At 53.5% G+C, this 14,388-nt stretch overlaps 1 protein-coding gene across 1 annotated transcript in view; it reads right to left on the minus strand.

Annotated features, from left to right (window-relative positions):
- Window positions 1-14,388, minus strand: part of TCERG1L (transcription elongation regulator 1 like) — a 209,108-nt gene that overhangs the window by 35,090 nt on the left and 159,630 nt on the right. Inside the window, exon 8 of the mRNA XM_039465219.2 lies at window positions 5,191-5,260. Within this exon, the coding sequence (XP_039321153.2) occupies window positions 5,191-5,260 (70 nt within the window). The remainder of the gene's footprint in view (window positions 1-5,190; window positions 5,261-14,388) is intronic.

Genomic DNA, 14,388 nt, shown 5'->3' on the forward strand with positions numbered 1-14,388 from the left:
AACGAGGCATAGAAGGAAAAACACCAGCAGGTTAAAAGAGACTTAGGAGAGAGAAGCAGAGGGCAATACCCGAACCTGACTCAGTCCTGCGATGAAAGCAAAACTCTAGGCGAAAGTAAAACAGTCAAGGAAATGTAAACCATGGCTAGGAGCCCCTTTGATAATGTTAGGGATTATTTCTCTTTTTCAGATGTGACTATGTTATCATGCTTATATTTTTAAAATCTTTATATTTTAGTATAATATTCTAGAATATTTACAAATAAGATTTATATGATGTTGGGGGTTCGTTTCAAACTAACATAGAGGGACGTGGACTAAAGATCAATGGTGGCCTGGGGTTGACGCTAGAAAATGAGTGCCTGGAGGTGAACTGTGCTGTTCCAGTTTTTACATTGAACTTTTCCATAATAAAAAGTTAAAAGTAGGTAAAATAAATATTGTCCCTTAATTGGGTACATTTGTTTTTTACATTTATCTGTTGAGCCTTTTCAACCCCCTGTCAGGAAACCGAGCAGGCACCGGGCCACCGTATGCCCCCTGCCTCCTCTGTCACTATGGGAGCGAAAGTCACAGGAAGAGGCTATTCCAGAGCCACAGATCCGCACGGCGTCAAAGGATTTGGCTTTGGTGGAAATCACTGCATCTTGTGGGATCGTTTGAACTGACCCAGCCTGTTGTATTAGCCCGTTCTCACACTGCTGTAAGGAACTACCCGAGACTCGGTAATTCACAAAGAAAGGTTTAATTGACTCACAGTTCAACACGGTTCCGGAGACCCCAGGAAACTGTCAATCATGGCAGAAGTTGAAGAAGAAGCAAGGCATGAAGAAGAAGCCACATGGTGGCTGAAGAGAGAGTGGGGTCGGGGGAGACTTCCACGAACTTAAAACATCCGATCTTGTGAGAACTCACTATGCTGAGACCACCATGTGGGAAACTGCTCCCATGATCCAACCACCTCCCACAAGACCCCTCCCCTGACTTATTTGTATTAGTTTGCTTTCATGCTGCTGATAAAGACATACCTGAGACTGGATAATTTATAAAGAAAAAGAGGTTTAATGGAATCACAGTTCCACATGTCTGGGGAGGCCCCACAGTCATGGTGGAAGGCAAAAGTCACATCTTACACGGCGGCAGGCAAGAAAGAATGTGTGCAGGGGAACTCCCTTTTATAAAACCATCGGATCTGTGAGACTCACTCACTATCACAAGAACAGCCAGAGAAAGACCCCCTCACCAGTGATTCAATTATCTCCCACTGGGTCCCTCCCACAACATGTGGGAATTACAGGAGTTACAATTTCAAGATGAGATTTGGGTGGGGACACACCCAAACCATATCACCTGGGGATTACCGTTCCAGATGAGGGTGGGTGGGGAGTCAGAGGCAAACCATGTCACCCTTTTATCTCCCCCCAGTGTGACCATTTCTCTTTGGCTTCTCCCACCCTGGCTGTCCCCTGCCTGTCATCCTGTGATCTGCGCTGACCCTCTCTTCTTCCTCATTCAAGTTGAGCATTTCTTACCACAGAAGTGATGACCAGACTGAAGAGTTAACCTGTCATTTCTCATAAATACAGAACAAATACATTCTCTCTCATGGGAGAGGAAACTGCCTGAGATGGTTATAAATTTATATCTCCACATGGTTATAGAGTGAGCCAAATATTTGATAAACAGCCTTGTGAAGAAAGTAGTGAGGTTGGGGGAAACTGACTCCCCCAGTCAGTGATCTCCACCTCCCCACAGTGAGGGGCATCAGACCCCCGGCAAACCCTAATTACACCCTAAATATGGGGTAACTGGATTATATGGAAGGAATGCTGAAAACAGACCCACCTTCAGGAGAGAAAGCCAATCGCTGGGGCATTCCCGTGAGCACCCATGCAAGCTACACTTTGTGCATTTCACAAGCCCTCAGCCACAGCGGCACAAAACAATGTGATGACTTGGGAAAGTATATTTCAACTTCAGAACACGACAGCAATTCCAGAAATCACAGGTGTGATTCGAGCCGCCATGTCCAGGTGTCTGATGCTCAGGCGCTCATTCTTGGGGGAAGGTGGGAGACAATTGCAGTGACGCCACCCAGCGTGGACCACCACCCACCCTGCACAAGTGAGGGCAGAGGGAGAGGAGGGGGCTGCGGATGGCACGCTCCCCAGAGCCCTTGTGAAAGGGAGAGTTACAAAGTCAGAAGATCAAAGATCAACGCAGATCTGAACTGTTAAAAGACCCACTCACCAGAAACTGGCAGCACCTCCCGGCCCTGAGCAGGAAGGGACCAAGCGGCCAGGCAGCCAGCCCCAGGGAAGACACACAGTCCTCAAGAATGCATCCCTCTAATAGTAAATAACAAGCTGTTTGAAATGACACTCACCACGTCGCTTAGAATATTTCGGTAATTTGGATGCTTGTCATTGTGACATATTTCTCCTCTGAGAGGATTTCAGGAAGTTTCACGTGGCCCTGAATTACTTGCACAATCGATTTAATTCCATCTATGCATGAATGCCCAAAATGTGTATTGATTGTGCCAAGTTTCACAAGAAGCGTGCGGAGTAGAGACCAGTGTCCAAAATAATCATCGTCACAGCTTATTTGTTTGTTTCTTAAACATCACAATCTGCTGCTGATGAGTCATGCGTTGCAGGAGAATTTTAAGTGTTCTTTGATGAGGCAAAATTGCACTATCCACACAAAAAGGGCGGGTCCAAGTGGACAGATTTCAGCAGGTCCCCTGGAGGCATGTTCTCGATACCCGCCAGACTCTACTCCATAAAAATTCATAAAAGCAGTTAGGAGCTTGAGGAGTACATGGACTTATTGACAGTAACCTTCACAAAGAGAGGTTAAAACGCCAGGTTGATGCTGGTGTTCATCCACCTGGGCGACTGGCCCAAGCAGGGGCGTGCAGGCCGGTGCTCCGGAGGAGCTCTGGGAAAACCTGCCCGATGGTGAAGCTTCCAAACGGAGGGCACGACTTTGTACACTGGCTCACGAACGCATGCCCAGGACTTGACGGGTGTGCTCGGTCCTCAGTCTGGCCGCAAGAGGAATGCCAAAGCATTTTCCTCCCAGATCTCAGAGTGGGACACAGCCTCCCGAGCGTCTTCCTCTCCCACGGAATCTTCCCGGCTGGAACCAACGTGGAGATGAATAGCTGCCAGAATGGGGGCAGCTCCCTGCAAAACATCCATCCACGTTTCAAAGTCGGTTTTCAGTGACGCAAGTCACTCAGATGATTAAAACCGAACTTAGCGTTTCGATGTTGTTGAAATGCCAACTGTCGGGAGCCGAGGCTGGCCCCACGGGACGGCGAGTGAGCTAGGCAGTACAGGCCCACAGCCCCGCCGCTTCGGATCCAGGGCGTGTTTCCTCCCACGAAGTTCAACATTCATCAAATCACGGCTACATTCCATGTTTCCTGGGCCTCAGGAAGCTCAACTGGTGTTTTAAATTAAGCACACATATCCAACGACCAGCGGAGACCAGCTTAGCTGAGATCCAGGTGTGAAGGTGAAATCAGAGGGGCTACCCTGGGTCCTTTCCTGGAGCCCCCGGCTGCATCAGAGGTGCTCTGTGTCCATCCTTTGTGGCCCACACAGCATCCTTTGGTCCCCAAAAGTGACTTCCTAAGGAGGAGATTTGGGATAGCAAGAAGACAGCGGCCCAGGAGACTCGGTGGGAGGCGTCCTCCCTCCACAACCAGGGAGCCCTGCCCCGCCATGCATGGCCCAAGACCTCCCCATGCAGCGACTCACGGGCTCCCACGTGTTGTGGGGCCAGAAGGCAGGAGCCCTGGGGACAGAGAGCCCTGCCTCTTTGGAGATTGCCTCCCTGGCTTGGAGAAGACATCGTTACCGTTCTTTGTATTGTTCCAGAAAGTTCTGTGGTGTCTGCTTATTATCAAACCACCAGGTCTGCTTCCACGTCTTTTGTCCATGGCTTCATGGGCATCTAGCAGACAGAGAGTCTGCCCTGACCCCCGGCGGCTGGGCCTGCTAGGCACCCCCAGGCCCAGCACTTACTCTCCCTTCCCTTCTCCTCCTTGTCATCCTTTTGTCCTTTGCTAAAAAGTCAAAAGGACTGGACAGGTGAGAATGGGCACAGGCTCTGAGTCAAAATTTTGTTTTCCCTTCATTGTGGCCAATATTTTTTACTGCAAATGTACATGTTTCAAAAGAGTAATGCATACAATGCCAAGATCCCTGACCACTTCCCAAGGTATCCCATGAGCAGTCCTGATAAGGAGCCGGGTGCAGAATGAATGCACCTGTGGGCTGTGGCCGAACCCAGGGTCCCACAGGACGTTCAGGCATTGTGGGCCCAACAGCAGCCCAGCTCAGGAGGAACCTGGGAAGTGTCCCTCACTGATTTGCCTTTCAGTCCCCCCCACCCTTCTCTGCCAAAATGGGCCCCACAGCTGCAGCATCCCTTCCATCCCCCGTTCCCAGGAACTGAAACACACACTTCCACTTTCATCCCCTTATGCGAAACTCACAGGCAAGGCAGGCAGAGCAGCCGCCACGTGCGAGGGGTTAAAGGGCCAGAGCCATCCCCAGCTTGATAGGAACAGGGATTCCCTACCTTGGTGCATGGCAGCTCCAAAACCAAACCGTGACCAGCCAACCTGGAGGGAGAGCTTCCCACTGGCCGTGTACACCCTGCAGGCATGCGGGCATCATCTCACCCAGCAGTCCCAAGGCCCACTGGGGGCTCCACAGTGCTTCAACTTACACATGAGAAATCTGAGATCCGGGTTGGCTGGCTTTGCCCAGAGTCATCAGGCAGGCAAGACGCGCAGCTGGAGCACCAAGCCAGGGCTGCCTGACCCCTAAACTTATCCTCCGACGCGGCACGCGGCACCACCCAAGCACCTGGCCACCATGACCTCTCCTACACAGCTCCGGAAGCACAGCAGGGCTGAGCATGTGGGCACCTGGGTGGGCTGGCGAGGCAGGCTCTGTGCAGTGTCTGAAGTGCCCCAAGCCCCCGAGACACCTGCTTCGTCAGGTGCCCAGGACACTGCTAAGATGGAACCTGAGATCTCTTCCCATCTGTCTAGCAGTTAGTTACTAAGTTCTTTGCTCAGCTAAAGTGGTCAAAACGATGCCTTTTCTTTCTTCGTCACCTGAGTGCCCCCTGGGGAGAGACCCGCTGGGGAAGATCATGGCCACCTACCGGTTCCTCTTGGTTTTCACGTCTTGATCTTCCCTGCCATCCTCAGAACCGGACCCATCGCTGTGCTCAGCTGAAAGAAAATCAGATGAACATGGTGTTGTCAGCACTCAGGACTTTGGCAAAATCAGCGAGCTCCACTCACTTTCACACAGACTTCTCTAGAAATTAAGAAAACAGGCTTCTCTTAAAGATGGATGTAAAATCCTACAAGGAGCTTCCTCTTGGCACACATGCTTTTACATTTCAGCAGAACAGAAATCTGACTGTGCTGTTCTGCAGAGAGAGCCTCTTTAGCCACTGTCTGTTCAGCAGGTGCTCGGCCTTTCAGAGGGGCCGGCGGGTGGAGAATCACAGCTGGGCTCTGCCCAGCCTTAGGACGAGGGCCTGGGGTGAGCAATTCTATGTCACGCTCTTGAGGGGAACCATGAGACCCGGCCACCTCTGTGGCTGCTGCCCCAGGGCGGGGTGGCCCCCAGCAGCGCCTCCCCAGGCCCAGGCTCAAGCTGCTCTCCGTCCACTGCAGCAGATAACAAGACTTCCCTACACCCTGACACGTGGCCACACCTCACTACGGACGCTCATCTATTTCCAAAAGCCAAATCCATTTTGAAGTCACAGTCCCCTATTTCCAGCCTGAAGCTGTCATCCCTGCAAGTGTTTGATGAGCTTTTGGAATGAGAAAGTGAAAAAGTGCTTCGGTGTTTTCTATGGGTCTCCAGGAGGCAGGAGGAAAGATGAGGTGCCGACAACCCGGAGTATCATCGCTTCTGCCCGACAGGCGGAGTGACTTCCACGTGCGCCGAGAATCACAGCACCCTCCCACCTGCTTCTCGCTCTGTGTCTCCCTCTGCCTCATTCCACGCCTCCCAGCTTCGGTGGCTGGCTGGGCCGGGCCGGGCTGGGCTGGGCCGGGCTGGGCTGGGCCGGGCTGGGCTGGGCCGGGCTGGGCTGGGCCGGGCTGGCTGGACTGGGCTGGGCTGGGCCGGGCTGGGCTGGGCTGGGCTGGGCTGGGCCGGGCTGGGCCGGGCTGGGCTGGACCGGGCTGGGCAGTGTCCCTCCATGTTCCCATCCAGCCTTGGGGCACCTTCCCAGGGACCGCTGAGCCTGCACCTCCTTCCTGGGAGGGTTTACAGTGAGAACAGTGCTCAGCTTAGGATGGATAAGTGCAGAGTTGATGAGAAAAGACATCAGTTTCAACAACTGCAAGCCCTCTGCACCTTTTCCTTCTATAAAACCTGACAGTTCTCCCTACGCCTGTGCTTAGAATCCCAATAGCGCCTCTGTTACCAGCTCACAGTTCGAATCTATTTACAGGCTTGTTTTCAATGTACAGAAGAGAGGGTCAGGTTCTGGAAGCCCCTGCTCACTGCATTATTCTGAGTCACCCAGGCAGCTCATGGCTGCCCCTGCCCACATGAGCTACAGGACCACAGAGGCGGCCTTAGTAGGCGCGGGGTGTGGTATGCCTGCCCTGCGCCTTCCAGCAAGGCTGCAGTGTCTGCTGCCCATGCCCTATGTGGGTGCTCCATCCCAGGGAGGGGCGGCCCCCAGAAGCGCCTCCCCAGGCCCACACTCAGTTACTCTCCATGCACAGCCTGTCGCCCAGGCTGGAGTGCAGTGGGATGATATCAGCTCACTACAACCTCTGCTTCCCCTGTTCAAGCAGTTCTCTTGCCTCAGCCTCCCAAGCAGCTGGAATCACAGGCACCGCCCACCACATCCGGCTAATTTTTGCATTTTTAGTAGAGACAGGGTTTCAACATGTTGGACAAGCTGGTCTTGAACTCCTGACCCCCAGTGATTCGCCACCCTCGGCCTCCAAGAGTAATGGGATTACAGGCGTGAGTTGCCATGCTGGGCCAGCTCCAGGCATTTCTGCTTCCTGGCTGTGGGACCCTACTCTGCCCATTCAAACTGGGGGAATCCTGCTCCCCGCCTCAGCCTCCATACCCCAATACCCTCCAAGGAAATGGAGGACTCCTTGGCTATGTCTTCGAGTCCTCTCCCCCTGGGGCACTGGGTCCCGGGCTCTCACTGTGCCCTCCTGGTTTTCCCTCCCTGGTGCCCTGGTTTCTCCCTGGTTCCTCCTGGTCATTCCCACCTGGGTCACTGGGCCCTCTGGTGGCCTCACCCAGAGGCACTGGGACCTCACAGAGGCTCCCTCAGCTCCTCTGGACCCTCAGCCTGACTGCCTTTCTGAACCTCGTGGTGTTTGAAATCCTTCCAAGGTGTGCCTCCTGCCTGCTGTGTCCAGGGGAAGGGACATTCCAGCTCTGCCTGGAATAAGGCATGCGAGAGGCACCTCTCCTCCACCCACACCAGAACACACCCACAGAGGCCACAGGTGAAATGTCCATCTTTCATAAAGTTTAAAAAACGAGGTCATACAATTACATGCATATTATTCAAGGTACATGTGCCTAATATTAATAATTTTGGGGGGTTTTAAACATTGGTTTGTTTTGAATAATTTCAACATGGGCAAAACTTTCCTAATTATGATCCAGACCCATAAATAAAAATATGTATACATTTAACAGGCTTAAACAATACAAAACTAGAGGGGTTGTCAGGCACAATGGTGGCATAGCAAGCTCTCTGGCTGGGTGTCCACCAAAACTTACATCAAACTGCAGGGGAATTGGAAGCAAGAATTTCATCTCCCTAGAAAGCAGACTGGGCATTTATTAAAGCTAAGGCTTGGGTTAGAATAGGGCTAGAGACCAGGCATGCTGGCTCACACCTGCAATCCTAGCACTTCGGAAGGCAGAGGCGGGAGGATTACCTGAGGTCAGGAGTTCGAGACCAGACTGGCCAATATGGCGAAACTCTGTCTCTATTAAAAATACAAAAATTAGCCTGGCATGGTGGTGGGTGCCTGTGATCCCAGCTACTTGGGAGGCTGAGGCAGGAGAATTGCTTGAACCTGGGATGCTGGAGTCGCAGTGGGCCAAGATCATGCAACTACACTCTGGCCTGGGCAAGAGTGAAATTCCATCTCAAAAAATTTTTAAAAATTAAGAAAGCATAGTGCTAGAGAGTCTGCCATTCTCAGCTGACTGCAAAGACAAGGGAACAGAAGCTTCAGTCACCACACATGACGATGAATACACACTTCATGGGCATTGCCTTGCAAAATGCACACATGGATGCTCCAGCCTGAGCAAGCCCACGCCAGCGCTCCCTGGGAAGTGGGAGAATTCAGTTTCCAGAGTCCCCATCACAATGTTTATCATATCTAGATTTCAACAGAAAAACTTAAAAGCACGTGAAACCAGGAAAGTGCGGCCAGTTCACCTGAAAAAAACAAGAACTTGACAGAAACCACCCCGAGGAAGGCTACGCGTAAAAACGAACACAAATGGATTAAAGAGTTGAACGTACAAGTTACAACTACAAAACTTGCTGAAGAAAACGTCGGAATGTATTTGTGATGCTGCTTCCTCGCTGCAGAGTTTCCGCTCTGGGTGAGGAAAGAGGTGTAGAGGTAGAAGTCGGTGGTGATGGCAGCTACACCACTACATGACGCTGTGAACGAACTTAATGCCACTGAATTGTACACTTGCAAACGGTTAAATGGTCAACTTCACATTCTGTATATTTTCCCACAATGAGAAAAAAGAAAAAAAAAAAACACAGACAACTTGTTCTATGGCAAAAAACTCAAAAGAGAGCAGGAAAAATATAGAAATAATATTGCAGTCAAACACCGATAGTCTTGATTTTCAAGTCCAAAGCACTCAGTAAGAAGGAAAAGAAACAACACAGAACAAATGGCCAACAAACCTGTGAAACCTGTTTCGTTTCACTCAGAATTAAAGCGATGCCAACTGAAACAAAGAAAGCCTTTCATAATTAAGTCTGATGCTCTTCAGTGCGAAGGAGATTGTGCAGAATCCACTAGTGCAAATGTGAACTGATCAATCTCTTTGGGGAAAGGTTCAGCAATACCTACCCTGAATTTAAAATGCATGTACCTTTTGACAACAATTCTAATCTTGTGAAATCCACAATAGATCTGCTTGCAGAAACACTCCTAAAGTAAATACCTAGTTACCAAGATGTTCCTCCCAGCACTGTGTGTGATCACAGAGCAGATGACCCAGACGTCCATCCATCCAAGAGGAGGGTCTGAGGTCGTCATCATGCACCCAGACAGGGCGAGGGGGGCAGGGTGGGGGGACAGGAGACCAATAGGAGAGGGGGGAAAGCAGTGGAGTAGAGGGAGAGAAAACTGGGTGCGAGAGACAGAGAGGCTCTGAGTCTGAAAGCCAAGACGCGTGACAGGCGTGGTGCAGAGAGTGGCAGGCGTGGTGCAGACAGTGGCAGGCGTGGTGCAGACAGTGACAGTGGCAGGCATGGTGCAGACAGTGACAGGCGTGGTGCAGACAGTGACAGTGACAGGCGTGGTGCAGACAGTGACAGTGGCAGGCGTGGTGCAGACAGTGACAGTGGCAGGCGTGGTGCAGACAGTGACAGTGGCAGGCATGGTGCAGACAGTGACAGTGACAGGCGTGGTGCAGACAGTGGCAGGCGTGGTGCAGACAGCGCAGAGCACTGTGCCGATCTCTAGCATGTTTTATTAATGCACACACACCAACATCTATGTGTTTTTAAATGTAGTTTTTATGCATTTGCCAGCAAGGCTATGCATATATGTGTGTGTGTGTGCACATGCACATGTGTGTTTGTATGTGTGTGTCTGTGTCTGTATGTTTGTGTATGTCTCTGTAAATGTGTCTGTGTGTATGTGTGTGTATGTGTGCTTCTGTGTATATGTTTGTATGTGTATCTGTGTGTGTGTGTATTTGTGTTTGTGTGTATGTATGTGTGTGTGGGTATATGTGTGTGTCTGTGTGTGTCTGTATGTGCATGTGTGTGTGCATCTGTGTGTGCATGTGTATGTGTTTGTGTGTGTATGTCTGTGTGTGTATGTATGCATGTGTGTGTAAGTCACTGAGGTCAGAGTGTGTGTCTGGCTGCATTAGGTCGTAGACTTCCTGAGTCTCCGAGCCAAATGTCTTCCTTTCCATGAGTGGAGGGGAGTACACCTAATTTTGTCAGTTTTCTTAGAGAGGGTAGGCACAATCTCTGGTAAAACTTACTACAGAATCTTAGGAGCCGCGTGTTGGTGTGTATGGCAAATTTGCATTCAGATGGGATCCCTGGCTCACCTAAACTCCCATTCCTGGCATTTCTCTCATACACAGATGTACTCCAGCAATACAGACCATTCCAGTCTGTGCACCTGTGGGCACCAGGCCGGACCTGCCGGTGGAGTGGGCTGGATCCAACCCGGCTCCTGCACAGCCCGGCCTCTCACCCCGGTGCAGCTGACATGGCCACCCCTGCTCCTGGGAGGAGCTCAGCCCCACAGGACCTTGCTGCAGACTGGCCCTGAGCGGTGTGCTCTGCCCTCTCAGGTAGGGCCTCCTGCCCCACACCCTGACCAATGCCCTACCCTGCTTGCTCAGATCCTGAGTCCTGAGGAGGATGGCGCTTGGTAGGTGAGAGGGTGGCGTCATCCTCCCAGGCACCCTGGAACAGTTGCACTCAGCCCTGTGAGTTGAATTCGAGCCCCAGGTCACACCTTAACCTCAGGCCCCGCCATCTAGGCAGCGCTCAGGCTCAGCAGTCAGTGCTCTCGCAGGACTGGGGCTTTCCTGGGCACAAAGAGGGTCACAGTGGGGGGTCCATCTGCATGAGCCGGGACCCCAGAGAGTGTCCGGCAGGGGCTGGGCCAGAACTCATCTACAGGCAGGCAGCTGTGCCCGGGTGCCCGGGAGGCAGACAAGGGCAGAGAGGGCGAAGCACGCGGCTCACGACAGCAGGGCCTGTGGGGCTGAGCTCCTGCCAGGAGAGGCGGGGCGCTGGCCGCGCGGGGGACGGTCGGACCACCCCCCACACCACCAGCAGGTCCAGCCAGGTGTCCACGGACGCCGATACTGGACGTCTGTGTTCCTAGACTGGGTCCTCCGTGTGAGAGAATTGTGATGCTGTGGAGTTTTGGCGGCGGGAAGAGCCACAGCGGAGCTGGGCAGAGTTCTGAACTGGCCCGTCAGGAGACAGACCTGACATAGCGGCTTTGCCTCGCTAGGCCTGGGCCCCCAGCCGAAACGCAGGGAGGAAGTCCTGGATGTGGTGGCTAACCATAATGGGCAGTGTGTCCGTGGTCACCTGGAAATCCCGCACCACAGGGGCGGTGGCAATGCAGGGCTCCCCAGCCTTCCACGCCTCCAGACTCACTGTCCCCAGGCAGGTGGGCCCCACCTCCACTCTCACAGCTCAGCCTCAGGCGGCCTTCTTCCCCCTGCCTTAGAGCTCAAAGCACACCCTTCGCCTCCCCGCCTGCCTCCTGGGGTCCGGTGTGAGGGACCGTGCCTCAGGGGAAGCCCCTGGCCGCTGCGCTGAGTGACCCCACTCCATCCCTCTGTTGTCCCTTACTTCTCTTCCCCAACACACCAGGCACAGCCCTGCCTGCCCGACGTCTGCTCCTCGCGGGCGTCCTGTGTCCAGCCAGTGCTTGGCCGGTCACCAGTCCCTAAACAAAGGACTGGATCAGAAGAAAATGAACTTCCTCTCTTCCCTCTTTTCCCTTGCTTCCTCCCCCCTCCCCTCCCCCCCTCCCCCCTCCCCTCACCCCCCCTCCCCTCCCCTCTCCTCCCCTTGCTCCAGGCCCCAGAGGTGGGTGGTGGCCTGAGACCTTAGGTCCTCGGGAAAACTACTTGAAAAACGCTATTCTAGTGTCAGTCTTTCTCCACTGAATCCACCTGTGCATCCAGGAACCTGGCTCAGCCCCTGCCCACCCGGCCCCCAAGGTGAGGCCGAACACAGCAGCTGAAGGGTGGCTGTGATCAGTGTCCCAGAGCCTCCCCCGGCGCCCGCTCAGCCCAGCTGGTGCCCTCCCTTCCACAGGCTGCCCTGCGAGTTCCAGCCTCACACTCTGCTTCCTGCAGTCAACTCGGGATTCTGCAGGGAAGAGACACCTGCCCAGCTCACCTGCTTCAACCTGGCATCATGTTACGAGACTGACCAAAGTGGGCACTAAACGGAGCTTAGCAAACAAGCCACCCGGTTCATTCACTGTGCAAAGAGGAGGCTCGGGTCCCGGAGGCCGGCGGAGGCTGACACGATATGAAGGCCAGGACTCCTCCCAGAGTGCCTGGGGCAAGTGGGTGCTGGGTGGGCAGAGTGTCCCACATGCCCTGAGTCCCCATGTCAGAGCCCCACACCAGCTCTCCACCCTCCAGGGCTCCAGCAGCTGTGTTTTCAGCGTCCCTGGGTCCCCCTGGGTGCCCCGGCCACCTGGGCCCCTGGTGAGTTAGAGCCAGTGTGTGTAGTCTGCCGGGACAAACAATGTGTGGGAAAGTGGCCCATTCACCAGTCACAGCTGTGTTTACCCACAGGACAATTTTACATCGTACGTGGTGAAATGAATGTCATCATCGATTTACATAGGTCTTGAATATACGTGGCTACAGCATTTACAGAGCAGCTGAAGCCCAGTGAAGTTCATGCCCTCTCTCCTGCCGGCCAGGGAGGGAGACGGCTGAGTGTCCCGCTGCTGTGGCTGCTGTCTTGTGAGCTGGCACAAGGAGTCACCTGTGTCATCACAGGCTCACGGGGGCCAGGCCAGGCGGCCCTTGGGTCTGGCATCAGACTCGCAGGGGCGCCAATCCCCACTCCCTACTCAGTAGAGGTGTGGTCCTGGGCAAGCTAGCTAAGCTCCTTTTTAAAATCCTCTCTTCTGTAAAGCAGGCATGGGCCACAGAATAATGGCCCCCACCATTCCCAAGCAATGCCCACATCCGAATCCTGGAAGCTGCGCATACGCTGGGCTACCTGGCCAAGGGGACGGAGGTTGCTAAGCTGCTCCCCTTGAGGCTGGAGACCATTCTGTGTAATCCGGGTGGCCCCACAGATCACAGGGATCCTTCAGAGTGGAAGGGGGAGGCAGAAAGGCCAGAGCCAGAGACAGGTGTGAAGATAAATGAGGGGCCATGAGTCACGGAAACCAGGCAGCCTCTAGAAGCTGGAAGAGGCCAGCGTGGCTTCACCCCTCGAGCCCCCAGAAAGAACACAGTCCTGCTGATGCCAGCCACGCTCTGCTGGACATCTAGACATCTGCCCCCCAGAACTGTAAGATCATCCCTTCGTATGACTGTTGGCCCCGTCGTGATAATTTATTATAGCACCAAGGGGTCTCCGGTGCTGATGGCATCCGCTGCATGGGGCTGAGGCGGGGAGTCAACTGAACCAAGTGTGGGGGCTGCGCACCCAGGGTCTCTCCAGGGGGCCCCTCCCCTCCCCAAGGCAGTGAGAAGGCCCCCTCTTCAGTTCTTGACCCTGGGCTCCTGGTCCTTCTCAACCCCTGGGAGGCACTAACAGGACGGGAAAGAGGCGGAGGCATGTATTCCCTCTCTCTCCCCGGCCTCCTCCACTCCACCCCAGAGGAAGACCCCAGGGCCCCATCTCCAAAACTTCCCACCTGGCTGCACCAAATGTCCCAGTGAAGCCGCAGGTGGCCCCCGTTGTCAGGGCAGGCAGAGGGGACCAAGGTGATGGGCTGCAGGTCCACAGCCAGATGGCGGGGGGTTCTGCCATCACTAGCAACAAGGGTTCAGCGGCCACAGGTGAAGACAGTGAAAGAACCACACCTCTGACAGGCCTGAAGAACAGGGAGCCGGTGGGAACGCGACAGAGAGCACCCTCCAAACCGAAGCTTGTGTAAGATCCGCACCTGAGAACCGCACGGCAGGGAACGCACGGGACTGGGGGGCAGCCTGCTACTTCTCATTTTCCCTCAGTTCTACTGGCATTTATTCTCAACTAACAGCACAGCTTCTACAGCTATAAAGAATCTGGATGCACTGCAAGGTAATTAGAAAATAATTCAAGACTTTACTCGAATCCTTCAGCAATGTTAACAGAATGAAAAAGCAGACTCTTTCCTTTTCGGCAGAATGACGATGTCTCTGCTCTCCTGGCTGCACCCTGTATCCCACAGCTACCTGGCACTATGAGCCACGATTTCCACATCTCATATCCCCACTGAACACACACACACAGGCACACAAGTGCACACACGCACACTCTCAGACACACACGTGCACACACAGACACACATGGTCTCTCACACACACCTCTAAGACCTAAGAGCAGTTAAATGTGGCAGCCATTTTACAAATTTCGTTTGTT

This window comes from Saimiri boliviensis, chromosome 12, assembly GCF_048565385.1.
Source record: "Saimiri boliviensis isolate mSaiBol1 chromosome 12, mSaiBol1.pri, whole genome shotgun sequence".
NCBI lineage: Eukaryota > Metazoa > Chordata > Mammalia > Primates > Cebidae > Saimiri > Saimiri boliviensis.